The 26,597-nt window shown below is 37.3% G+C and overlaps 4 protein-coding genes and 1 long non-coding RNA gene across 10 annotated transcripts; 3 read left to right on the plus strand and 2 right to left on the minus strand.

Annotated features, from left to right (window-relative positions):
- The first annotated feature begins 80 nt into the window (after positions 1-80).
- On the plus strand, positions 81-5,265 carry LOC147506076 (F-box/LRR-repeat protein At3g26922-like). Of its 4 annotated transcripts, none has more exons than XM_086558383.1 (5): positions 81-1,231; positions 1,455-1,646; positions 3,296-3,520; positions 4,476-4,568; positions 4,732-5,265. In XM_086558383.1, the coding sequence occupies exons 1-5, from the start codon at positions 317-319 to the stop codon at positions 4,825-4,827; spliced, it is 1,521 nt and encodes a 506-aa protein (XP_086414509.1). In that variant the 5' UTR covers positions 81-316; the 3' UTR covers positions 4,828-5,265. The 4 variants fall into 4 exon arrangements, with proteins under 4 accessions (XP_086414509.1, XP_086414510.1, XP_086414511.1 ...); XM_086558384.1 differs by having other exon boundaries at positions 4,476-4,562; XM_086558385.1 differs by lacking the exon at positions 3,296-3,520.
- Positions 5,266-5,722: 457 nt separating this feature from the next.
- Positions 5,723-8,382, plus strand: LOC147506077 (F-box/LRR-repeat protein At4g14103-like). Its single transcript, XM_086604209.1, has 5 exons — positions 5,723-6,683; positions 6,930-7,115; positions 7,409-7,633; positions 7,734-7,868; positions 8,020-8,382. Exons 1-5 carry the CDS (start codon positions 5,823-5,825, stop codon positions 8,110-8,112), a joined length of 1,500 nt encoding a protein of 499 aa, XP_086460335.1. The 5' UTR covers positions 5,723-5,822; the 3' UTR covers positions 8,113-8,382.
- A 1,626-nt stretch (positions 8,383-10,008) lies between these two features.
- LOC147506078 (uncharacterized) lies at positions 10,009-11,290 on the plus strand. Its single transcript, XR_015220733.1, has 3 exons — positions 10,009-10,256; positions 10,436-10,615; positions 10,699-11,290. It is a non-coding gene; the product is annotated as an uncharacterized LOC147506078 (long non-coding RNA).
- A 5,006-nt stretch (positions 11,291-16,296) lies between these two features.
- On the minus strand, positions 16,297-19,144 carry LOC147506079 (multiple organellar RNA editing factor 2, chloroplastic-like). The gene is made up of 4 exons (XM_086558390.1): positions 18,630-19,144; positions 18,058-18,155; positions 17,925-17,990; positions 16,297-16,658 (listed from the first exon to the last, which is right to left on the minus strand). Exons 1-4 carry the CDS (start codon positions 19,034-19,036, stop codon positions 16,513-16,515), a joined length of 717 nt encoding a protein of 238 aa, XP_086414516.1. The 5' UTR covers positions 19,037-19,144; the 3' UTR covers positions 16,297-16,512.
- A 115-nt stretch (positions 19,145-19,259) lies between these two features.
- On the minus strand, positions 19,260-25,828 carry LOC147506080 (multiple organellar RNA editing factor 2, chloroplastic-like). Of its 3 annotated transcripts, XM_086558387.1 has the most exons (5): positions 25,379-25,828; positions 24,565-24,662; positions 24,418-24,483; positions 22,796-22,843; positions 19,260-19,642 (listed from the first exon to the last, which is right to left on the minus strand). In XM_086558387.1, the coding sequence occupies exons 1-5, from the start codon at positions 25,810-25,812 to the stop codon at positions 19,494-19,496; spliced, it is 795 nt and encodes a 264-aa protein (XP_086414513.1). In that variant the 5' UTR covers positions 25,813-25,828; the 3' UTR covers positions 19,260-19,493. The 3 variants fall into 3 exon arrangements, with proteins under 3 accessions (XP_086414513.1, XP_086414514.1, XP_086414515.1); XM_086558388.1 differs by lacking the exon at positions 22,796-22,843 and having other exon boundaries at positions 25,379-25,823; XM_086558389.1 differs by lacking the exons at positions 19,260-19,642; positions 22,796-22,843 and adding an exon at positions 19,824-20,113 and having other exon boundaries at positions 25,379-25,826.
- Between the last annotated feature and the right edge of the window lie 769 nt (positions 25,829-26,597).

Below are 26,597 nucleotides of genomic sequence, written 5' to 3' on the forward strand. Positions count from 1 at the left end.
CATCTCAAAGCTATTCTCTGGGCCAAGCCCTCAATGAATTTTTTAGCTTTTGGACCAAATCTAATAAGCGTAATATACTATATTTCAAAATGGGCAAAAACCCTAGTAGCCTACAATTTTTGTTCATAGTTTCCTACTACTACTAGTATTCTACTAATCATGGAACACTACCCAACCATGTCAAAGTATGAAACTTAAAACATTCCAAACCAACGAAGAAACAAAGAAAAGATTTTATATTTCAAGAGGGCAGCACAGTTCTCTACCAGAGTTCTCTACTCTGTGACATCCTGGTTGAATCATTCATCCAGAGAAGATGACTGCCACTGGGGATGCAGATAGGGTCAGTACTCTACCAGAAGAATTACTAGGTCATATCCTCTCTTTTCTCGACATGAAACATTCAGTGCAAACATGTATTCTTTCCAAAAGTTGGAGATTCGGATGGCGTTCCGTCACTAGTCTAAATTTTGACATGAATCTCTGGAAACAATTTTTCGATTTCAGTCTCTGGCCATACCCAGAATATTTGCGCCAAAGTAAAGGGTCCATTCAGTTGTTTTGTAATGGCGAAAACTCTTGTGGTTTTAATGATGAGAAACTTATGAGCTTTGAAGAAAGTAAAAGATTTATCAGATTTGTTGACAGAGCTCTTTATCTGAGCTCTGCTTTACACATATTCAGTTTTAACGGTTTATATTCAGATAGCATTGCTCCTTACCAAGTCAATAAATGGATCACGTCTGCAGTATCACAACACGTTGAAGAGCTTCATCTTAAACGGATAAACCTACTTCCTAGTTTATCACTGGGCCAGGTTAAGACTTTAAAACTGTCAGAAGTTGATCTGCTACACAATGATAAAGAGCTGCTGTTCCATTTGCCGGTTGTGGAAAACTTGATTTTACATGACTGCACTTGTTCCCGTAGTGAAAATCTTGTTATATGTGCTCCTCAAGTTAAATACTTGTCAATGGAAACTATTGCTGGTGTTCCGGCAATCAAGATAAGTGCGCCAAATCTCATATCCCTCAAGCTCAAAGGAGAGTTGCATGCAGTCTCTTTTCTGGAAAATTTCTCTTCCCTAGTTACAGCAAAACTTGAAGCTGATTTAAGACAAAGTGACTGCATAATAAAACAAATAGAGAAATTACAGCATTTGAAGGAGATTCTAAAAGGAATTTCGCTTTCAAATGCAAAGTCATTGATAGTATCAACACAATGTTTTCCGGTATGCTTTCACTCTTTTTTTATCAGACTTTCGATAGGTGCATATTTAACTTTGCAACTTCGCTTTTTTTTTATCATATTTACTGAAAAATTGTTGTAATCTACAACCATTAATGTTAAGTCGAGTAAATTTCAATTTATTTCAAACTGTTATAAATATGCCAATACATTTTTTTTTGCATTATGTAACAAATGGTACTCATTTTGATTGTTTTTTTTTCCAGAAAAAGTTTTGGCCAGAGATGGTACCGGACATTTGGAAGCAGTTTGAATATGAAGTTAAGTTTCACAACGTGAAGTACCTGAAGTTGACCAATTGGGATAAGAAAACAAAAGGTGATATCGGGGCAGTGGTTAAGTTGTTAGAGAGCTTCAGTAAACTAGAAACTATTGCCTTTGACAAGACATTGACTAAGGTATTTTACCCTATACTCTACTACAACTTTCATTACTTGGAGTATGGTACCTTGTACCATGATGCATTAATTCTTGAAGCCATAATATTTTTTTGCTTGGTAAGTTGAGAATATAAAAAGAGAAAAAATAAAAAAGAATTACAAGTTCTCTAAGCCATTATACACTGCCGCATAGGATACTTATGAACCTCTAAGATATATATGGTTCGTCCCATTTGTTAGCATGGTGAACTGTCGAGCTTTGCTCCGGTGACCCACCAACATGGGACGTTTCAGCGGTACCGAGGTTGGCTTGTTTATTTGGATGGCACCAAGGTATTGACATTGTGAAGCATGCATGGTTGGCTTGGTTGTGCCAACTTTCCTACTCTTGGAATGCCTGTCACTCTGTTAGCACCGTCCCACCTTTGTGCATTGTTTCTTCCTTCCTGTTTCGAGTAAGGCCTGGTGTGACCAACTTCAATAAGTTTGGACGGCCTAGGAGAACCGACTGAGATCCGTCTTGACGAAAGGTTCTGAAATTTCAGCCCCAAGTCCATTTTCTCATGAATTTTTATCCCCCTTATGTGGATAAAGGAACTTAGTTAGGGTTGAGAGACAACTTCGAGAGATTCATTTCATAGGAATTGTGGAAGCTCTATTGAACTAGGGTTTGAGTGAGGTTGCTTCTTGTTTTTGATTTCAAGATAAATCTCTTATACTCGTAATCTCCAATCCTATTCTAGTGGAAAAATTGGCTCGTGTGAATGTAGGTAAGATACCGAACCTTGTTAAATGTTGTATGTCTCTTTGTATTTACTCTTCCTTATTGCTAGCTTGTTAGTTTTGCTCTATAGAGTTTGTTGTGTTAATTACCAAGATTCTTGTGGTAGGTGACTTCATTGGTGAGAGCTCCAATTGGAGTCATTTGGGATGAAACTTGAAAGTACCTAGGTTGAGGTGTGACCACCCAGTGGAAATCTCCCAACACCATTTCCTAAGCCATTGGGGGTTTACCAGTACAAGAAATAGTCTCATTGTTGCCAAGTCTAGCAGGGCCACTGCATTCAGCTGCCAGATTCACTTCCCTTTAAATGTGAGTTAGTACCACTGACTGAGATTCCTTTAAGCACCATTTCCATCTGTTGAGAAGCTCCCAAGGCATGGTCAAGGAGTTTAAGGCAGCGACAACAGAGGAATCAGATTCCACTCGCAATTGTCTCCAGCCTTTAGGAGATTGGCAGTTCCACTCCCTCTACAGTTGTTATACACTCAGCCGAAGCCATTAAATGATTTCATTGATGTTTGTCGAAATGAACAACTGATTTACGATCTTATTTGTATTCAGGGCGGAGCCACGAAACTATAGGGGGGGGAGTACATTTTCTTTAAAAAAAAATGGAGGGGCGAAGTCTTATAGTTTCATGAATTTTAGTATTGGTTGTAGTATAATTTGATGGTTTTTTTCTAAATGTTTGAAGGGGGGCAACTGCCCCCTCCTGTCTCCATCCCTGTTTTATTGTTCTTATGTGTCTTTTGTAGGATTTCTCTGCCTACTTAGCTTTCTTTCATTTGCTGAAAGTATTGAGTAAAAATGGTTATGTTGTTGTTCTTGATTATATATGTAAATCCTGCATATTGAGCTAATTCACGTACAATTTGGATCTTAGGAGGTCATGAACAATTTGGATTTGTTTTTTGTGTTTCTGCCAAAGATTTCGCCAGAATTAGTACTGGAAATCTTCAACCAGGAATCACGTAAAACTCACAATGTAAAGTACCTGAAGTTCAGCAATTTGCACATGAGGGTGGAATGTGATATTAGCGGATTGGCAAAATTATTAAAGAGCTTCCAAAGATTAGACATTCTCAGCTCTGACAAGACATGGACTAAGGTATTTAACCAAATACTCGAACATTGATTTCCATACATTTTTACCTGTTGGGTTTATGGAACGGTCGAGCTTTGCTCCGGTGTCCGATCATGTCGCCTTCACATTTTTGCTATTGGAGGTTAGACCGCGAAGAGGCGCCCAGGCTTTGTTCTTGACTGTTTTTGCCCAATGTAGCCCACGCGTTGAAGCTATTGGAAGTTGGCCACGACCAAGGCACACCCTACGCTCAACTTGCTGGAAGTCAGCGAAGAAGAGAGTGAACCATGCGCTCGACCATGCCTTAGTGACATTTGAACCACTATAAATTTTTGTGTCTCTTTGATTAATTTTCTCGATTGTGATGATAAATTAGTAGCATTGACCATGATACATTAAAATCGAGGCATCTTGACAGGACTTTGCTCATGCCTGCTGAAATTTTGACAGAGTTGCGATATTTAGGCCCAAAGCCCATTTTCTCACCTTTTTCTATGTATACCTATATAAAGGAAATATAATAGAGTTTTGAGACAACTTTTGAGAAATTCATTTCTTGGGTATTGTGGGAGCTCTATTGAAGCTAGGGTTTGAGTGAGGCTTCTTGTTCTTGATTCTTGATATCTCTTGTAAACTCTCCAATATTTGTTATAAAGGAAATTCGGCTCTTGTGTGGATGTAGGTAACATTTACCGAACCACCTTAAATTTTTGTGTCTCTTTACATTATTTACTTCCATATTTATTGTTTGCTATGATTGTGATGATAAATTAGTAGCTTTGCATGTTGAGTTTGTTGTGATAACTACCAAAAGACTTGGATGGGTGATTTCTTTGGTGTGAACTCCAAGTTAAAATCCATTTGTGATAGAAAGTAACTAGATTGAGGTGTGACTTTCTAGTGAAATCTCCCAACATTACCATGATACATTACTTCTATTCATATTCATGTCAATGATTTCGCTAATGACTCTTGACAGGAACAAATGGAGAAGCGCTTGCAGCAGAAGGCTCTATTAGTTGCGAACGAGACAAAAAGACAATCACAAAGGAACAACCGTTTCCGGGTCCGCGTAACCTTTAACTTTTAGCAGTTGAATCTAGCATTTACTTCCATTTTTCTCTTACCTTAACATTGTTTTCATTTATTAATGAAATGGCGGGGCCTTTAGCCCCAAACCTTGCCTTAAGAAAAAGCCATTATTGGTAAATGATGATGATTTGGACTTCGTTCAGGAAGCTGAAGTGAGAAGACAACATAATTTGGCAGCCACGAGAAAGGTGCAGGCCTACATCCCTAATTCGCGTTGTTCTAACAAAGGACATCAATAAAGGATGGAGCAAAACATGAAGAGGGATCTGGAGGGTGAAGCAGATTCCAAAGAAGAAGAGAAGGATGAAAAGTAAAAAGCACAAAAGAAAAAAAAAACCAAAAACAAAAACTGCAATTTTGTATATAGATAGGTTTTTCAGAGGCTGAAACACCTACCATTATATATTTTTATTGCATAATGGGCAACAAGTGGGTAACAGTGTTAAAAACTTGAGGGGGTTAAGACAGACCCTGTAGCCTGCAAAGCTTCCTTGTAGCTCCATTGGCAATATTTTCCTTTATGCATATCCAGTAAGACTCTGAAAATTGTTCTCACGAGTTTTATCACAAGTTTTCTCCTCGTAACTGGAACCATAAAGTGGCGTGCGTGCTTCATGAAATTTGTTGTATGGTACCTGATAATTAAGCAAATGAGCAATATCCTAGTTTGTTCATCACTTCTTGAAAAAACGTCAATTACAACATTCCCTAGGGCTAAAATTAAAGGAACGTCTGTCTAATGTCCAACGAGCAAATACTGTTTGGGGCAATGTACCAACAAAATACACAGGTTATTAAACATGCAGTGCATCCAACATTCCAACCTTTGTTTACAGAAATATTTCTCAATGCTCTTCTCTGGGTCAAGCCGGTTGCCCTCAAGGATTATTTAGCTTTTGGATAAAACCTCCAAAACCTAGTAAGGGCGATTCTTTTGGACCACAGGCGTAATATCATGCTATCTAAAAATTCCTAGTACTAGTATATCACTCATCAATCATCATGGAGCTGCTTTCCTAACACTGCTCAACTACGTTAAGTATCCTAGCACTGCTCAACTACGTTAGTATGACTTGGGTGCTTTCTTATATGAAACTTAAAGTTTCAATCCAATCAAGAAATACCAGAAAAAAGAAAAAAAAAAAACGAAGAATCGAATTTATATTCCAAGAAGAGTGCAGCATAGGAATTGCTCTGTTACATCCTGGTTGAATCATCCATATATCCAGAAAAGATGGCTACCACTAGGGATGCAGATAGGATCAGTACTCTACCAGAAGAATTACTAGGTCACATCCTTTCTTTTCTCGACATGAAACATTCAGTGCAAACATGTATTCTTTCTAAAAGTTGGAGATTCGGATGGCGTTCCGTTACTAGTCTAAATTTCGACATAAGTCTCTGGCAATGTCCTCGAGCAGATGGCGAATACGTGTGGTCTTTGAGTTATCAACAAAGATGCTCTGAAAAGAATATTCTATTTATCAAATTTGTTGACAAAGCTATTGATCTCTGCTCTGGTAACAAATTTAGTTTTAACAGTTATTGTCCAGGATTTTATTCATTTACGTTCGTGCCTGACCAAGTCAATAAATGGATCACGTCTGCAGTAGTATCACAACATGTTCAAGAGCTTCATCTTAAAGGAATAACACTACTTCCTACTTTATTACTCGGCCAGGTTAAGACCTTAAAACTGTTAGAAGTTGGTATGGTACATGGTGATAAAGAGGTCCTGTTCGATTTGCCAGTTGTGGAAAACTTGGTTTTACATCACTGCAGTTCTTTCCTCACTGAAATTCTAGTTATTAGTGCTCCTCAAGTTAAATACTTGTCAATGAAAAATATTGCTGTTCCAGCAATCAAGATACGTGCACCGAATCTCATATCCCTCAAGCTCAAACAAGAATTATCGCGTGCAGTCTCTTTTCTGGACAACTTGTCTTCTCTGGTTACAGCAGAACTTGATGTTGGTTTAAGCCAAAGTGACTACCTAGTCATTATGATAGAGAAAGTACAGCATGTGAAGGAGATTCTACAAGGAATTTCGCTTTCAAATGCGAAGTCATTGACATTGTCAACACACTGTTTTCCGGTATGCTTTCAGTCTTTTGCTGTCGAACATTCCACACGACCACATGTAAATGAATATTTACTAAACTTGCAACTTTACGAGGTCAAGCGCCTTTTTATATATCATATTTACTAAAAACAGTTGTAATCTACAACCATTAATGTAGGTTTACCAAATTTCATTTTATTTCATACTGTTATAAAGTACTTTATTTTCTTGCATTCTGTAACAAAGAGTGTTCATTTTGATTGTGTATTTTTTTCCCAGCAAAAGTTTTGGCCAGAGATGGTACTGGACATTTGGAATCAGAATGAAGTTAATTTTGGCAATGTAAAGTACCTGAAGTTGAGCAAATGGGGTAGGGAAACAGAAGGCGTTATTGGTGCAGCGGCTAAGTTGTTAGAGAGCTTCCCTAATCTAGAAACTCTTGCCTTTGACAAGACATTGACTGAGGTATTTTACTCAATATATATATACTCTACTATAACTTTCATTACAGGGAATAAGTATGGTACCATATGGCATGATATACTAATTCCTGAAGCCATTATTGGTGTCATTGATACGAAATGGACAACTGATTTCTGTTCTTATTTGTATTGTTCTTATGTATGATCTGGCCAGTCGGCCTACATAGCTTCTTTAATTGGCTGAAAATTTCTGAGTAAAATTGGTTTTGTTACTGTTCCTGGTTAAATATGTAAATCTTGCATATTGAACTAATTCACGTACAACTTGGATCTTAGGAGGTCATGAACAACTTGGATTTGTTTTTCGTTTTTCTGCCAAAGATTTGGCCAGAACTAGAAATGGAACTCTTCAACCAGGATCCATGTAAAACTCACAATGTAAAGTACCTGAAGTTCAGCAATTTGCATATGAGAATGAAATGTGATATTAGCGGAGTGGCGAAGTTATTAAAGAGCTTTCATTATTTAGGCATTCTTAGCTCTGACAGGACATGGACTAAGGTATTTAACCAAATACTCAAATACTGATTTCCTTACATCTTATAAAGTGGTACATTAATGTATGATTCGTCTCATTGATTTCGCTAATGAGTGTTGACAGAAACAAATGGAGTTATTGACTAAAGACGGCTGTTCACCTGTTCGGTCGAAGTGGCAAAAGAAGTGCTTACAGAAGGCTCTATTAGTTGCAGACATGACAAAAGGACAACCGCGAAAGAACAACCGTAGTCCTCTGGTCAGCTTAACCTTTAGCTTTTAGCAGCTGAATCCATCATTTACTATCACTTTTTTCTTACCTTGACTTTGTTTTCATTTATTAATAAAATGGCGCGGACTTTAGAAAAAAGCAATTATTGGTAAATGATGATGGTTTGGACTTTGTTCAGGACGCTGACGTGAGAAGACAACATAATTTGTCAGCCACAGCAAAGGTACAGGCCTACGTCCCTAATTCACGTTGGTCTAACAAAGGACACTGATGAAAGATGGTGCAATGAAGAGGACGAGGAGTGTGAAGCAGACCCAAAAGAAGAAGAGAAGAAAGAAAAGGAAAAAAGCAAACATAAACTGCAATTATTTAGAGCAGCTGCCCACCCACCTTGTGTACCCTGAAGTGTACCACCTGTGTTCATGATTTTCAGAGGGCTTTACCTACCATTTTAATGCATATGCCAATGCATTGGAATGCTTCAGCAAGCTTGAGGGTCTACTAAGTACTTCTTCGTTTAAGTTCATCAAGACAGAAACTCAGTAGCCTGCAAGGCTTCCTTGTAGCTCAGCTGGCAATATTATTTTATGAAGTTCTCAAGAGTTTCATGAAATTTTTTCCTCCTTTGTTTTCTTGCCCTGCAGTATAACTGGAACCATAAAGTGCAAGCTTCTTGAAACTTTTTCGTGAAATCGGCACTAGCTGATCATAAAGCCGGCAAACACAGTGCTCCACCAGAAGAACTACTCTGATCACACTCTGGTTGAAAATCATAATCACACTTAAACTAAACAAATTAATGCCGAGTCCATGAATACTATTTTGGGGTTTACTGAGTTTAAGAGCTTGTACCCAAGCAGTATACATTTAGAAAAAATGACTACCACAGGGGATGCAGTTAGCATCAGTACTCTATCAGAAATATTACTGTCACATCCTTTCTTTTCTCAACATGAAAGACGCAGTGCAAACTTGTATTTTTACTAAAAGTTGGAGACAACCATGGCATTCCATTACTAGTCTATGTGCTCTTCCAAGTGATGGTCAAACGATTTATCGAATTTGTTGACAGATCGGAGATCTTTATCCCTGCACTGGTATTCACAAAATCAGTCTTCGTGGTTTGCATCAATATGAAATTACACCTGACCGGCCAAGTCGATAAATGGATCAAGAGCTTCATCTTAAACTAGCACACCTACTTTATTACTTGGCTAATTTTAAAAGCTGTTAGCAGTTGATATCGTACATAGGAAAAGAGCTCCTTGGATTTACCAAATGTGGAAAACGTACTTGGTTTTATATCTTATTCCAAACCTGATACAGTATAGTAAAAAAGGTAGACCTAACCTAAAAATTCCAAAAAGGTAATTAGTAAACTACTTCTATTATTCATAGTTTCCTTCTACTACTGTACTACTTATCATGGACTGGCTTTCCTAACAGTACTCAACCACGTTAAATAGAACTTGGGTGCTTCCATGTACGACTGAAAGTTATCATACTGAGCCAACAAGGAAAAAGAGAGAAGATTTTATACTTGAGAAGAGGTGAACAGAGTTGAATTCATTTGATCCAGTAAATATGAGAGGAACTGGTGATGCAGATAGGATAAGTACTTTACCAGAAGAATTACTTGGTCACATCCTTTCTTTTCTTGACATGAAATATGTAGTGAAAACATGTATTTTTTCCAAAAGTTGGAGACACCGATGGCGTTTCGTTACCAGTCTAAACTTTGATTTTTATCTCTGGCAAGGTCCATTTCTATATTTAAGCGATGAAAAAGCTAGAAGATTCGTGAAATTTGTGGATGAAGTTTTTTGTCTCCATGAAGCCTATGGTATAAAAAAGTTTAGTCTTCGTGATTGGGTGTATTTTAATAATCATTCATTTTCCCAATCTAATAAATGGATCAAGTATGCATTATCACGGCATGTTCAAGAGCTTCATCTTCAAGAGATACAGCTAGAGCTTACTTCATTGGTTGGTCAAGTTAAGACTTTGAAACTGTTAAAAGTTCACTTTTGCAAATATATCAATCACATGGATAAAGAGTTCCTCTTGGATTTGCCAGTTGTGGAAAACTTTGTTTTACAAGACTGCTCTTGTAATGATACTCTTACTATAAACGCCCCTCGAATGAAGTACTTTTCCGTAAAATTTACTCGTAATGCAGTAATCAAGATATGTGCCCCGTATCTCATATCACTCAAGCTCGAAGGAGAAGTGCGTGTGGTCTCTTTTGTGGACAATTTTTCTTCGCTGGTTACGGCAGAAATTATAACTGATTCAGTACAATGCCAAGATAAAATCACAATAAGAATAAAGGAAGTAGTGAGTTTGCAAAAGATTCTTAAAAGAATTTCAGTTTGTAATGCGGAGTCGTTGACACTATCTACACGATATTTTCAGGTATGCTTCGGGTCTATACTTCAATTACATTCTACATGTTAAATGCATATAACAAACGTCAATTGGTTATTTGTTTATTTGTTATCGACATTCTATTTCACTTCAAAACATTGTAAAGAGTGGTACTCAATTTGACTATCCTAATCTCTCTTTTTCTTTTTCTTTTCCTCTGGCCATAGATTTGGCCAGAACTGATGGAAAGTTGTTGGAACCTGGATCCAATAGAATTCCACAATGTAAAGTGCTTGAAGTTGACCGATTGGCAAACAGAATTGAAAGGTGATATCAGCACAATAGCTATGTTGTTAGAGAGCTTTCGTAATCTAGAAACTCTTGCCTTTGACAAGACATGGACTAAGGTATTTAACCAAACATTCTCATAAAATATATATATCAAGAAACCATCGTTCGCATCAATGATTTCACTGCTGATTGTTGACAGGAACAAGTAAAATTATTGAGTGAAGGTCGAAGTACTACTGTTCTGTCGAAATCGTAGCAGCCCTTGCAGAAGGCTCTATTAGATGCAAAGATGGCTGAAAGCGCAATCCCAAAGGATATCCGTCCCAGGATTGGCTTAGAGCAAGTCCAATGGGATGCCATATGGGCTGCTAATAAATGTCATATAGTACCCCAAAATCCAAATTGGGCTGGGAGAAAAGTCTTAAATTTGGCTGGTGTGAAATAACGATTCCATTTTGTTTTATTATATGTTCTATACTTGTATAGTGTCAGAATTTGCACTTATTTGGAATTGTCCTTTACATATATTTAGTATAATGGTGGAGGTTTTAGCCCTTAACCGTGCATTAGAAAAAAACCATTACTGATGGTTGATCGATGATGGTATTCACTTAGTCCAGGAAGTCCAAAGATATAAGTCTACATGGCTTCTTGCATTGTCTTTAGAGGCAGGGGCGGCTCTGAGGGTAGCCGAGAGAGGTGGGCAGCTGGGGCCTCAATTTTTTTGTTCATACCTAAGGCATTGAATTCAGTGACAATTATTACTACACGTTTTGTGTTTTCTCACTGCCTACTAAGAAAACCACCAGTTTGCTTACAAGACAGGAAGCGTATTGCACAAAGGCACTTTCTTCTTCTCCAACATATCAATTCAACTCATTTTAATCAACTCTCTATATGGGTTTTTTGTTAGATCTCAAAGGTAGGAGGCCTCACATTAAGTGCTTGGCTAGGGCCCTTAATAACTCAGGGTCGCCCCTCAAGATAGATCACACTATCACAGCTAGAGAAGGAAAACTTAAAAGGATATGGATTTGACATAACAGAAAAGTAATATAAAAACAGTGGCCTCTGTAATTCAGAAATGTCCTGTATTATTACACTTTTACACAAACGGAAAAGAACACAGAGAGGGTCAGAGGGGTGCACAAGATCACAAGTTTTTCATGTAAGTCAGCAAAATAAAAAAAGAATTATTCATAAGAAAACAATTTCTTCTCTTCCCTTGCACATCTAGGGCGGAGGGCCTGTTAAATTTAAGTCAACAAAAAAAAAATTGTTAGCTAGCGTGTTTGTAGATAACATTACAAGAACATATTAGGGTGTGTTTGTTATGATGGAAACACCCATTTTATTTCCTTTCCTTTCCATGAGTTAAAATTTAACAAACACACCCTTAATTTCCACAAAAAAGCATCCGCATTACATTTAAAAAGAACAAAAGTCTGTAGTGCATGCAAGTACCTGGTTAAGAAAATAATAATAATAAAGACAGATTAATAGAAAGCGGGAAAAACTTGAATTAAGGTGGTTGTTCTTGTTGGTGTAGAAAGACGAAGACCAGCAGCAGCAGCTATGATCTGAGGTTCTTCAAAGGACCGCTAGATGGAAACATTTGGAATGTGAGAAATATTGTGCCAATCCTCGCCCTTCCCCTTCTCATATTGTCTATGTAGATCAGGATGACAGCTTTGGACTTCAAGAATTTGAAGAGCCAGCATTCTTTCTGGCAACAATCTTAGATTCTTGCAGTATGAAATTTCCAGACTCTGAAGTGTGGTGATGTGCCCTATCCCACTTGGCAAAGAAGTTAATTTGGGCAAAGATGATATTCGTAGGCTCTGAAGCACAGTGAGGTGTTAGAAGGCTTCTGCTGGCAATTCCATCTTTGGACATCCACCAATAACTATCTTCTCCAAGGATGACAAAAGTCGCAGGTTCTTGGGCAGAGAAATTAGGTTACCACACGAATGTAATGTCAAATATAAAAGAGAGCTCTTCAAACCATCGACTCCTATTTCTGGCAAGAACTTTAAACCTCCGCAATCTTCAACTCTCAAGTGTATAAGAGAAGTAAGCCTTTGGAGTCCTGGAAGGACAATCAGCTTCGGACAATAACCAATAACCAAAACTTTTAGCATTGTGCAATTTTCCATCACCATAGGTAAAGTCTCAAGGCTGGGGCAATACCATAGTATGAAATGTTCCAAAGCAGTGAAGGGTGTGATCATCCCCCTCTGGAAAAGATACCACCTTATCAAATAAATTCATTTCGAGGGGAGAAAGACAAGAAGGGAGACGTGTTAGTCATCTTAGAATCACATTGTTGCATCCAGTGAGACTAATATTTTTCACAGAAGGTGGGAATGGAAAAGTCGTCAACTTTTGCAGTAAAAAATGCTCAGCTCTCTAAGGCAAGGGAACACTTCTGTTCCTTCCTCTCTAGGTTAAAACCATTCTACCAAATTGCTCATGCTCCACATCTGGAGCTGTTCAAGTGAAGGGAATCCTCTGACACTTCCTTTACCGTAAAACTCATCGCCAATGCATTTCACAGAGTCACTTCCATTTATGTAAAGATCTTTAAGGAGTAGTTGGCCCAGTGAGGGAAGATATTCACATCTCTTACAATCGAAAGTTTGATCTGGATTAAATTAGGGAGAAACGCTGTCCAACTTGGAAAGGCCAGTCCCTTGTACCTACCCTTCTATGGAGTATGGACAACCTATCTAAACTTGGAAAAGGTTCAAGTCCTTCTAACACCCCCTCATTGTTCTTTTCTTGCATCTCACCATTACCATCACCAGCTGACCAGGACAACACTAATGAGCAAAGATTTCGCTTTCCTATCAGATTAGCATCTTTAGCATCCTCTGCATTTCTCACATGCTGAAGCCCTTTTATTTCTAGATCTCCTCTAACATGGTTTAATCCTTGCAGTTGTTTGATATACCATCCGCTCTCTGGCGCCACAATGAAGAAGCTCAATGTTCGGAGGCATATTAGTTGTCCCATTCCAGTTGGCATTTGAGTTAAGTTGTAACATGCCCATATATCCAGGTGTCTGAGGCTGTTCAGTATTTTCATGTATTTGGGCAACATCTGAAGCTGATAACATTGTCTTAGCTTCAACGTCTGCAAATTTCTCTGGCTACAAATGGGCTCAGGCAAGAATTTAATGTCAGTGCTAGAGAAGTTGAGATACCTCAAATGTTTCATACTTCCTATTGAATCTGACAAGTTGGTAATTTTAGTTCCACTCAAATCTAATGCTCGTAAGTCGTAAGAGATTGAGATTAATAAATTTTATTTGAGGAGGTTCAGTATAAGGATAGGCAGCCACTAAGGTACGCAACAAGGGGCAGAATGCAGATAGAGTCTCAAGAAACATTTTGTGGAGTTGAAGACTCTAAACTGTACATTAAATGCCGGACGCTTTTAGGGGTCGTACCGACCTTACCAATCTTTACAACACGGCAGTCATTCTCTGTAACAGAAGATGCAAGATCTTGCATGATGTCGTGCATACTACACGTTATATTTCCATTTATATCATCTACCCCTATGTCAAGAAAAAAGGACCTCCGAAGTAATTCATCCATGATCTCCTCACCAATATCTTCAAACTCCATTGTTCCAACGGATTGGATAAGACCATTTGCTCCATAACTGGAACAACTTTTCTGCCTCCATATTAAAAATTTTACGAAATATGGAGCGATAAGCAAAACATTGCCTCAAACGTGAGGGCAAATGGTTATAGCTCAATCTCAAGGCAGGCAAAATGGCACCGTCTTTGCCTAGCTCCCAAATTTCACTGTTCCTCACAGATTCCCACTGATTCTCTCTTTTGTAGTGCAATAAGGCTCCTATAGACTTCTCAGCTAGAGGCACACCTCCACATTTTTCACAATTTCTTTTCCAATCTTTACCAAATTTTCTTTCTTTTCGTTCTCCACGGTGAAAGCAAATCCCTTAAACAAAGACCAGCACACTTCCTCTGATAGGGTGTTAACTTGTATTCAGCATGTGCCCCACAATTAATGCCACACCTACTTGACGAGTGGTTACAATGATTGAACTTCCTCTGCCTCCACACTTCAGTAGATATTTCACTTTGTCCCACTTCTCTTGATCTTCATTCCAAATGTCATCCAGTACGAGTAAAAACTTCTTCAATTCCCACTCAACAAATCTTTGAGTTGGCCTTGCATAGAATCCAGATCTACAAGATCACACGGTTTTCTTAATATAGATTCTATCATCATTCGCGTAAGCCGTTTGACACCAAAATCTTCAGAAACAGAAACCCAAAATCTGGTGTCAAATTGCTTAGCTACCATCTCATTGTTATATACTAGCTGAACAAGAGTAGTTTTTCCAATGCCACCAATGCCAAGTATAAGATATATGGAAAGCTCTTTTTGAGCACCCACATTGCTCAACAAAGAGTTTATAATACTCTCTTTCTCACCATCTCTCCCATAAACTTGTGGTTCAGCTAAACTGGAGCTAGTTTCACGGTCACGAACCATTTCTTCAACTCCACTTTCCACAGCACGTGTTTCCAAATGAAACTTGGTTCTTTCAACAGCAATGTCATCAAACTTCTCTCTAATATCTTTGATTCTTTTGCCCATCTTATGACGAAACAACATTTATTTGAAATTAAAGCAAGTTGAGATAGAATCACTTACTTGTTTGGCGCAACTCCTTTGACCGATATCCAACTCTATTCGTAGAGCTGCAGTTGCACATTCGTCCAAGATGTCATCTGCATCGAAAGCGGCATATCCTTGAGCTTACTTAGCCAATCTCATCAATCACTAGTTGGCTTATCCTTGATTTGCTTCACCTCTGCATCCGCAAGGAAACCTTGTATGGTCCTAAAGGTGCCCAAAAGTTTCTCCAAGTCCTTATTTACGCCCCGCAGCAGATGAAACTCCTTTTGGATTAGAGAACTGAGATTGTCAAAAACTAGTCCAAGCAATGGAGACACACAACTACTTGAAGAATCATATCAGCCATCTTTCTTGTTTAGTTATCTGAGTTATGGTAGCTTATGAATTTGGAAGAAAATATAAAGAAAGACTCACTTAATGCAGGTAGAGATATAGTATTCAATGGCTTTTTAACTCCAATGGTTGCGAATTTCGAATTGCTTGGTAGAAGGCACTTCAAATTTCAATGAACAAAGCAAAGGGACATGCTCTCGATTTCCTAGTGATGGAAGTTATTCCTAGACGATAACTACACAACAATAAGTGAATAAAGAGCAGATTCTCTATTCGTATTCTGCCTTGTAAGAAGTAAAAATGAAGAAAGGGCAATTAGGTTTTCTCCTACTGAAATGATGAATTAAAACAATAAGACAAATCCAAATGAAATACGAAAAGATTTAAAATGCAGGCATGATTTGACCATATACTGCGCACATTTCTCCTAACCAACGATTTGAGGTGAACGAATTCCAGGTAAGTCTAATTTGAGGTGAACGAATTCCAGGTAGTCTGTTGGTCTCAAACCTCATTCTAATGAACCTTTTTCTTTATGAAGCTTATGTAGCACTCTACGCCAATTCCTGAATTGATTAGGATTTTGTAAACATTCAGAAAACAACAGATCCTTCAAATAATTTATTTATTAATACTTTGATTGCAAAGATAATGGTTTTTCTTTTTCCTCTTTTTAGCACAAAGATAAATAAAAATTTAGTTGAAACTCTGGAGAACAATCATTATTTAGTTGAAAGAATATTGGGCGAGATGGGCCATAAACAATAAAGCAAGAGATGGAATTAATTAGGAAACATCATTAACTTCTGCATAACACATCCTAGATGCTCTTAAAATTCAAGTCTAACACGTACTCGCAAATGCAAGGATTAATAACACAAACCAAGTTCAACTTTAGTACCCTAGTACTCAGGGCAAAAGTTGCAAGCCTTCCATAGGCAACCTATACAGCTAGAACTGAAAACATTTCACCGCTTCTCATTCTCTCTTTCACCCTTTCACCGCTGCTGGTTCTCTCTGCGCCTCACATATCGAGTTCTGTCATTGTACCTGGGCCTGTCTTGTGCTCTCTGGGGCACAGGTTCCACTCGCCTCTGTCTTTCGGGTGATCTTTGAACTATCTCTCCATTGACATACAACTCAGCTGTAAACCAAGATGATCAGAGTTTCAGGTCTTAAAATGTGTCTTGAATCATCAAGACATACAATGGACACATTATAAAATCAATAAAGAAAAGAATCACATTTTTAACAATTTCAATACAAAAAGAAAAGAAAGCAAGCATGTTTATACATCAAATTTAAATAATAAATATAATGGTACCAAGTACTACAAAACATAAAGAAATAAGGATTTTACCCAAGACCATCATATCATGTGAAAATATGCTGACTATAAACTTGGGTAACACGCAAGAATTTTCCATGATTGTTAATTAGGCAGAAAAGTTTGACCAACTGATGCAGTTTAGTCACATTCTGGACCCAGAATTCATGATGGAGACAAGGACCAAACCACGAAAAATGAATGCTCCATATCAACTAATCCTCAACGTTAGATGTAAGGTTCCCATAGCAACAAGGTTTGCGGAGGTTCCTAGTTGGAATCGCAGAATCAAGGATCTTAAGCAGTTGTGCCACCTTGCGTAGTTAGACATGCCTTCAAAGGCAGTGCGAAAAAGAGTATACTCATTATGAACCTAAAGCTCTACTTTACTTCAGATCGTTCAATTTTTTTTTCAGCTAAATTCAGGTGTTGATATGGTCATAACTTAAATGCATTAAGTCAATAAAACATGAGGGAAAAAAACACATGTTCCATCCCCACTGATCTTCAACACCACAGTAAAAGTTGCTAAGATTAGTTGGGAGAGGCACTTGATGTCAATCCATTAGCATTCAAAGCTAGACAACTGCCTTTGAAGGCTGTTCTGCTTTGCCAAGATGGACTGAGAATTCAAAATAAACTTTATAACAAAAACTACTAAAAGCAAACTACATGTATTCTTTGTCATGTTAAGCGATCCACAGCTCCATCAAGTATGAGAAGCTCAGACTAGTTGAGTAAGAAGTTTGATTTAAGTCCATTAGCATTTAAAGCAGGACACTGCCTTGACAGGCTTCCACTGCCTTGCCAAGATGGACTAATCATACCCAGAGCACTCTATCATGTGCATTGTATAGCGGTAAAGATTATTGTTCGTGATAAAAACATTTTTAGTTGTCTGTCCTGTATTTTAGATAAAGCAGTTCAAGTCAATGAGTACCTAGTCATATTAGAATGAGGGAAGGAGTCCTTGAGGCACTACCACACTAGTCATGAAAAGATAACTAATTCACAAAGAAAGGAGAGATGAACAAGAAAAGGAAACACACCCAACAAGTGATCAGCAGATAACTAAATACATACCTCCATAGTCCTTATTTTCAGCATCCACGTATGAATCAGGAAGCACGAAAAGAACACCTGGCAGGCCTGTAAAGAAAACTATAAGCATCTACAGCAGAAAGCCTTCCAACAGTTCAACAATAAAAACACCAACCTTCAAGCTTATTTGAAGTCTCTTCGTCAATTTCACAGCCAAAACCAAAGTACCTCTCACATGAAACATTGTAAATTTTTTTCTTGGCCTCTTCCACACTGAAGCAAAAACACACACACACACAATTTCAGAATTTAACTGGCAAAAAATAAAACATGACAGTGTGTAGACTGTATATATGCAATATAAAAAATACAATTTCCACGAACTGAATGCTGCGCAATTGTTTTTTTAATTTTTTTTAGTATATACCCTGACAAGCAAATGGATTACCATTTTAATACTGACAAAAGGGCCCAAACACACAAATGTTTTTCTCAATAAAATGCCTATACATTCTCAGAATGTGTTACAAAGGTAGATAACCCCACAACATACCCTATATCCCTACAAAAAGTTAAATGAACCTACTTTAACATTTCTTATACATTATTTACTCACTAAACAAAAGGAATGTTAAATTATCCTAACAATATAATGACAAAGAGTTATAAACCTACAAAACAAGCCAAATCAAACAATACCCAACATACCAAAACCAAAAAAAAAAAAAAAATCAGTCTTTATAATACCTTCCAAGAACTCTAGCAAGTGTTTCAACATAACAATCAATCATCTGTTGTTTATTAGCACCCTCACCACCTGGTTTATCCATAACAATAAGCCAATGCTCATAATCACAACCAGGAAACAACGGTGCCATTTCAGTCGGTGGCCTATCACTAAAATTGGACCCAGAGTTCAAAGGCGAGTATGATGAGTCACCACCTGATCGGTGAACTCGGTTACGTATCTGAGTGTTAAAACGAGTGGTAATCGATGGGTTTAAGACACGGAGTGAGTGTGAAAGAAGAAGTGAAGGTTTTCTTTGGTTCCAAATGAGGGGTTTTGAGATTGATGATGTGGAGAGGAAACGGGTGGTGAGGAAACGGGTTGTGGGTTTGGCTAGAATGGTTCGGGCGAGTATTGTTGTTGCCATTGTTGTTGGTGATGGAGAAATGAGGATTGGGGTGATTTTGGATTAGGGTTAGGGTTTAAGAAATAAGAAGTGAAGAGTGAGAAATGAAAAAGGTTAATATGCCACGATATTTCGAGATTGTTGATATATATCGGTATTGGATAAGGATGAAATGTTGATGATATCTTGAATTTTGGATGACGTGTCAAATTAAGGAGTGAAGGTGCATTTTGCAATTTGCACAAGCAGAAACGGATCAACATTTCTAGTTCCAAATAACAAAACAGTCAGTACAGAGTTACAATTTGTGATAAAAGCCTCCTTGAATGAATGTACTACGTACTCACGTCCAAAATGCACTATCAAAGGCAAGAATAACCAACACAAACCAAGTTATACGCTAAGAAAATACTAGGAAAATAGTTCCAACTCCTTCCATGTTCCATCGACAAACTATACAGCAAGAACTGAAAATGCTTCACCGCTGCTGCTGGTTCTCTCTGCGCCTCACATAGCGAGTTCTGTCATTGTATCTGGGTCTGTCAGTTCTATTCGAAGGCACAGGCTCCACCCGCCTTTGTCTCTCGGGTGATCTTTGCACAATTTCTCCATTGACATACAATTCAGCTGTAGAATATGGAGAAACCTTTTAGATCCAGAATGGTAAATGTTGCAAGTCTTAAAATGCATTTGAATCATCATTATAGAATGGGAACGTCAGAAACAAAATATCAGAGAAAAGATCATAATTTCTGCAGTTTCAAATCATACAGAACTGCCAGAAACACAGTTTTTAAAGCACGCCATAAGAGTAAATATGACATCAAATTTGAGAAATAGCGCAACAAGGATTGTAGCCAAAAGTCTAACACCCACTGGAAATTATGCTGACTAAAACATCTGGAAAACATGCAACAATTTCAAAAACCAACATATGCTGTATTATTAGACGGCTGAAATTGAGACATGTTGTAAAAGTTATGATTATATGATGCAATGTTACACAGTATATTATAGATCCACGGTTTATCACGGACTGGGAGGATGCTCCACTCTCCAGTCTCCACCAAATCCTCAATGAGTAGAACTAGCTGTGAACTGTTAGAAGAAGAGTTCAGAGGTAGATCTCAGTTTCACTTGAAAAGGTCACAGGGTCAGAAGTGTATAAGAGCCATTCTAGTATCGTTCACCAGTGCTATATCCTTTAAGCTGGAATGATTGTTTTTTTAATTTATACCTCTACTATAATCAGTAATAAGTATACATCTATACATACTTGTTAGCTTTAATAGAAGACAAGTATATGTTAGTTTCTCAGTAATAACTAGTCCTCAATATTAGATGAAAGGTTCCCCTAGACTCCCAGTTGGAATTGCAGTAATTAAGGATCTGAAGCAGTTGCACCACCTTGTGTAGCAAGACACTGCCTCCAATGGCTGCCCCACTTTTCCAAGATGGATCAAAGGATATACTAGTAATAACTTACTCCTCTAATTTAATTCAGATTGTTCATATCTTTATCAGCTAAAATCAGGTGCTGACATGGACATAATTTAAATGATATAAGTCAGTAAAGCATGAGGGAAAAGATAATGTTCCATCCCCACTGAGTAAAAGTAGCTGAGAACAGTTACGACAGGTGCTTGATGTTAGTCCATTAGCATTCAAAGCTAGACAACGGCTGTTCTGCTTTACCAACATGGGCTGCCACTTCAGTTTGAATTTCAAACTTAAAATAAACTCCATATCTCCTTAGATATGAAAAATGATCCAGAGCTCCATCAATAATGAAACACTTTGAATAGTTAAGTAAGAAGTTTAATATAAGCTTATAAGAATTCAAAGCAAGAAAACACTTCAAAGGCTTCCGCTGCATTGCCAGAATGGAGTGATCGCCCCCTGAGCACCCTATTATGACTTTCGGGATCTTATGCCCATAATAGTCATTTTTTGCGAGCCAAAATGATTTTTATCTTTTCAGTAAAATGGCGTAGTACACGATTACCAAACGAAACTAAAAAGACGGCACAAGGTACTCCTGAGACACTACAAAATAGAACCTGAGGTACAAGCAACATAAATCTCCCTAAAAAAGAAAAAAAAATGAAACATTTCTATAAGAAAATTTAAAATAGTTTCATATTAAAGACATTCGACGGCCCTTATGCTCAGCACCGTAGGATCACATCATATTGCATCATCATACGATTTTGCATCATGTTACATTGTTATGTTCTAGTATAAAATAGCATATCCTAAATTACAAATCAACAGCGCAAATTGCCAAACCAAATCAAGTGAGTAACAAAGCTAACAAGTGCCCCTAGGATTTTATAACTACCAAGAACATGTGATATCAAGGGACAAGCTACTACTAAAGATAGATGTTACAACCTAAACCACTCTACTCTGTGCAAATTTCAACCATAAAGAATCAGATGCATAGAGAAGTTCCGAAATAGTTATTTGCATGCTGAAAACTTCGCCGAGAACATTTAGAAGAGGAATTCAAAGCTAGATCTAAGTTTCACGAACCCGGAGAACAAGTGCTGCAGTGGGTGTCCTGAAGGAGACAGAATTAGATGCGTCTGCAAGACGCTCTAACATTGTTCACATGAACGTCATATCCTTTAAGCTGGAATTGTTTTTAATTTTATTTGTAACCCTTCTACTAGAAGTTAGTATACATCAATATATAGTTGTTAGATCATATAAACAAACTAGAAGTCATATCATTGTTAACTGCTCTCATGTGTTCTCTTGTGTGATTATCTTTTCAAGCTCTTTCATCTCTATTTTAACAAATCACTTCTGTTTTCAACTTTTATATAGAGAAAAAATAGGTGAGACATTCGAATTTAATATATAGTAAAAAAAACCATGAAACGAAATTAGAAAGGTTAACATATGTTGTAGTGTCAACACTAAATTAGGTATAAAGTTGAAGGTTTGCAGACTACAATTTTTTATAGCCCGAAATTCATATAGTACAGCTTATCGGTTTTATTTTTCTCAACACAAAAATGAAAATCTTAATTTCCCACTAATTTATTGGATGAAGAGGTTCCTCATTATAGGTTCCCAGTTTTAATCAACTCAACAGGTTCCCAGTTCTAAAACAGATGCCTAAAGCAGATGTGTGTAGCTAGACACTACTTTCAAAGGTCTCCCCACTTTTCCAAGATGAACAAAGATACTACTCATGAGCTTGATGTTTTACTTCAATCCAATAATTTAAACATTACAAATTCAAGTTTATTTATTTCTTTTATGAGACATAATAAGAATTGATATGGTCATACAAAAGAGGACTTAGTTAGGAAAGTAGTAGGGTAAATATAAATGTTCCACCTCCACTGATCGTCAACTCCACTTGGTAAAAGTAGCTGAGAACAGTTAACTGAGGAGTTTGATATTAGTCCATTAGCATTCAAAGCTAGGCAACTGCCTTTGAAGGCTGCTCTGCTTTGCCAAGATGGACTGCCACTTCAGTTTAAATTTCATAACAGAATTAAACTAGATATCTAGTTATCTACCTAGTTATGTGATCCACAGCTCCATCAAATATGGGAAGCTAAGCAAGAAGTTTGATACATGTCCATTAGCAATTTAGCATTCAATGCAGTAAAATGCTTCAAAGGCTTCCGCTGCTTTGTCAAGATGGAGTGATTCGCCCCGAGCACCCTATGACTCTATGCATCATATTCCCACAAAATTCATTGTTTGTCATTCAAAACAATTTTTTTTTTCAGCACAACGGTGAGGTCAATGATTACCTACTTGAATCAAAATGAGGGCACAAGGTGCTCCTGAGATACATAATAGTTCCTGAGGTACAAGCAACATATTCACAAATAATTATAATAATAAAATGAAAAAAATTCTATAGGAAAGTTAAAAATGGTTGAACATTAAAGACATTCAACACCATTACTTAAATAAGGATGTGATGACGCCATATTGCGTAACCAAACAATTTTCTTGATCTCACAGTGTTATGTACTAATATTTTTTTAAAAAATATTCATTGGCGCAAAGTACCAACCCAAATCAAGCAAGTAACAAACGTACATTTTATAACTACCAGGAACATGTGCTATCAGGGGCCACGCAATACGTACAATTTTATAGACGTTACACTCACATTCAAAAACAAGACAAACTACTCCCATATAAGCAAATTTCATCAATAATAAATGAGGTGCTTAGACAAGTTCCATATAATTCCGAAAGCTATAGGCACCAAGTACTAGATACTTTTCAAACTTGAGTTTCCCAGTAACAAAATGAAAATACATGCAGGAACATATGCCAATCACCTACCCTCATGGTACACAACAATCTGCTTACTTCTGCCAACGGCACATTGTACATGCTTTCAAAATTAAAATAGATGCAATAAAATATGCTTCTTACTTGACTGTTTGGGTAAGAATCTACCCAGACACACTATTGAATCTGCAAGAGAGGATGTTGTGAAAAGAGTGAGACTGTGCCTTTAATGATTGCCTACGTATCCAGAATATGTTCTTGGAATCAAGTCTCCAAAACGTAGTTCTTTGAAAAAGAGAAGTGGTATTTATAGATGTAGAAAATAAGAGTTCTTGGTGCACAAGGACTCTTACTGGATAAGACTGGCCCATTGAACATGTGACTGGTCCATATGGTCACTGAACTTGTAAGCCGTCCAGGTAACCACTTGAAAACGTGAGCCATCCAAGTAGCCAACTGAGCCGTCCAGGTGGCCAACTGAGCCTGTGAGCCATCTAGGTGACCAATACTAACTAGTTAAAGTTGTGATTACAATCAGTACGTCACCGGGATTGGGCACTTAAACATGTGATCAAGACTAACGAGCTGAATTGGTGACACGCATGGACTTATAATTAAGACTACATTAAGACTATGTCCCCCATGACATCCGTTAGCCGGGGTACGAATGTGGAGGTACATACACTTGACAATATAAAACCCGGCTAAGGGGGAAAAGGCAAAACAGTGACAGGTGAATTTTAAACAGAGTCCACCAGTGGTCCAAGAACTTTTAAATGCATTTCCTGTCTAGATTGCCTTAATAAGCCCACAATGAATGTTATCCACCAAAAACGTCTATTGTGGGCTACATCGCCTAATTGTTTTACAGAGAATATTAAGAGTATAACAATTGGTTCGGAAGAACTGTTGCCTAAGGTTCCCAGGATATCCTACGTAAGTAAACCATGAATCATAAAACCCCTGGAAGCGCAACTAGAATAGGTCTTAGTCATCAAAACAACTAGCATTCACAAATAAGAGCAAAATGAAAAAGGAATGGAATCACATTCGAAAACCGATATCAAAACATAATTATAAACAAAATACATCTTTAGGTATCAAAAAAGTAAATGAGAATAAAAGATTACCTCCGTAATCCTTATTTTCAGTGTCAACATATGAATCTGGGAGCACAAACAGAACATCTGGCAAACCTGTAGAATAAGAGTGAGTGTCTATAGCAGGACTTCAATAACAGTTCAACAACTAAACACTTGAATTAAGAAGATACCAACCTTCAAGCTTATGTGATGTCTCTTCGTCAATTTCACATCCAAAGCCAAAGTACCTCTCACAAGAAACATTGTAAATTTTTCTCTTTGCTTCTTCTACACTGAAACAGAAAAAGAAATGTCAGGATCTAAATGGTACAAATGAAACATAAGAAACGGTGGAAATCGTATGACAATGATTATGGAATAAATCGGAATGAAATAACTTGATGCTTTTAGCATGCAAATAAAATGTAAACTCGAATTCTGGGCAATTGTTATAGAAAGTGTAGTCCCCCATTTGGATCCCATATAGAACTACTAAGCATAACAACTAAACAAAGTAACTACTGAATGACCAATCCAACTAAATCCATAGTTACAAAAACCAAATATGAATTCCTGTCTAGAAAAAAGTAACACAACTTGTCTCATTATCATAATAAACCCTCGTTCAATTCCAAATACAATTCCCCAAGGATCAAACAGATAGATAACCAATGAAAAAGCAATTGTACATTTGACGTTTCTTAAGAAAATATAATGGACCCCCAAGAGAACTACTTTACCATCCAAAAGGAATTGAGTACATAAAAGGAACTACTAATTTGCAAAAAGACCAATCCAACTAAAAAAAACCCTTTTGTTTCCTCATTTCAATCCCAAGTACAATTCCCCAAGCATCAAACAGATATATAACAAGCTATAAATCTAAACTAAGCCAAATGAAACAACAGCCACAAACACCCCTCAAACATCACAGTATCACACTATACAACAAACAAATAATCGACAAAACAAGCCAAAATAAACAATACCCAAACTTTAAAAATTATACCTTCCAAGAACTCTAGCAAGTGTTTCAACATAACAATCAATCATCTGCTGTTTATTAGCACCCTCACCACCAGGTTTATCCATAACAATAAGCCAATGTTCATAATCACAACCCGGAAACAACGGTGCCATTTCAGTCGGTGGCCTATCACTAAAATTAGACCCAGAGTTCAAAGGTGAGTATGATGAGTCACCACCTGGTCGGTGAACTCGGTTACGTGTCTGACAAGTCATTAAAGGACTCAAAACTCGTGCATGGGAAAGAAATGAGGGTTGTCTTCGAAGTGAAGAAGTTGTTGGGGGTTTTGAGATTGAAAGGGAGGAGACAAAACGAGTGGGAAGAAAGCGTGTGGGTTTGGAGAGAAGGTTTCGCGCAAAGGTGGTGGCTGCCATCAGTGGCGGAGCCAGGAATGTAAGTGAGAGTGAGCCACTCATAAACCAAGCATAAAAAAAATAACCACACTAATTTTTTTTTAACTAAAAATTCAAACCCGATCACAAAACAAGTATATTTCGAACATAAAAAAATCATATAAAATAATTGCAATAAATGTAATATAAAAAAATTTAAAAAAAATAAAAAAAATAATTCAATCTAAACAAATACTTATTCATAGGTTCTTCATCTTTTGGGCGTTGCGAGATCAACTTTCAATGCTTTCAAAAAACTTTTTTTCAATGTATGTTATTAAACAATCATTCAACCATTCATCCGTCATCCGATTAAGAGACGATTCATGATATTCATAGCTGCCCTATTGTTCTTAACAAGTAAAATCGCCAACTTAATCAACAAATACACAAGTGGGTGTATCTTTCTTTGTCTCAACCATTATTTTTTGGCTAATCTCGATTTTCTTTACCAAACTTTATCTAACGCATCATCAATATATAATTCTCAAGGTTTTCCATCCGATCTATCTCAAAAAATCATCGGGATAAAATCGAAGCAAAATGGATCAATTTTTGCTTATCGAAAGCGTTGACTCACAAGGATCAAGACATGCCATGCAAAGAAGTAATTACGTGTTTGCTTCATTAAACCGGGTCGTTTAACTCTTTGAAGTTGCAAATCAATCTGATTGATAGAATAATAATCCAACACGATAGTAATGTAAATTGGTGCTTCCTTCCGCTCTTCGTCGAGACCTCCCTCGAGCCACATACCTCTTTCCATATTTGGAACAACCACATCATGTTTGGCACATAGTGAAGAAACT

Source organism: Coptis chinensis, chromosome 4 (genome assembly GCF_015680905.1).
Source record: "Coptis chinensis isolate HL-2020 chromosome 4, ASM1568090v1, whole genome shotgun sequence".
NCBI lineage: Eukaryota > Viridiplantae > Streptophyta > Magnoliopsida > Ranunculales > Ranunculaceae > Coptis > Coptis chinensis.

What these genes read in the sequence shown, in the direction of transcription:
- LOC147506076 (XM_086558383.1), top strand. Translation starts at nt 317, where the DNA reads ATGACTGCCACTGGGGATGCAGATAGGGTCAGTACTCTACCAGAAGAA. An exon ending in TTGACAAGACATTGACTAAG is followed by an intron (nt 1,647 to 3,295) that starts GTATTTTACCCT and finishes TTTGGATCTTAG; the next exon opens with GAGGTCATGAACAATTTGGA. An exon ending in CTGACAAGACATGGACTAAG is followed by an intron (nt 3,521 to 4,475) that starts GTATTTAACCAA and finishes GACTCTTGACAG; the next exon opens with GAACAAATGGAGAAGCGCTT.
- LOC147506077 (XM_086604209.1), top strand. Translation starts at nt 5,823, where the DNA reads ATGGCTACCACTAGGGATGCAGATAGGATCAGTACTCTACCAGAAGAA. An exon ending in TTGACAAGACATTGACTGAG is followed by an intron (nt 7,116 to 7,408) that starts GTATTTTACTCA and finishes CTTGGATCTTAG; the next exon opens with GAGGTCATGAACAACTTGGA. An exon ending in CTGACAGGACATGGACTAAG is followed by an intron (nt 7,634 to 7,733) that starts GTATTTAACCAA and finishes GAGTGTTGACAG; the next exon opens with AAACAAATGGAGTTATTGAC.
- LOC147506079 (XM_086558390.1), bottom strand. Translation starts at nt 19,036, where the DNA reads ATGGCAACAACAATACTCGCCCGAACCATTCTAGCCAAACCCACAACC. An exon ending in CTTGCTAGAGTTCTTGGAAG is followed by an intron (nt 18,156 to 18,629) that starts GTATTATAAAGA and finishes TTTTTGCTTCAG; the next exon opens with TGTGGAAGAGGCCAAGAAAA. An exon ending in TGAAAATAAGGACTATGGAG is followed by an intron (nt 16,659 to 17,924) that starts GTATGTATTTAG and finishes CTTGGTTTACAG; the next exon opens with CTGAGTTGTATGTCAATGGA.
- LOC147506080 (XM_086558387.1), bottom strand. Translation starts at nt 25,812, where the DNA reads ATGAGTGGCTCACTCTCACTTACATTCCTGGCTCCGCCACTGATGGCA. An exon ending in CTTGCTAGAGTTCTTGGAAG is followed by an intron (nt 24,663 to 25,378) that starts GTATAATTTTTA and finishes TTTCTGTTTCAG; the next exon opens with TGTAGAAGAAGCAAAGAGAA. An exon ending in GTGCCCTCATTTTGATTCAA is followed by an intron (nt 19,643 to 22,795) that starts GTAGGTAATCAT and finishes CATATTCTACAG; the next exon opens with CTGAATTGTATGTCAATGGA.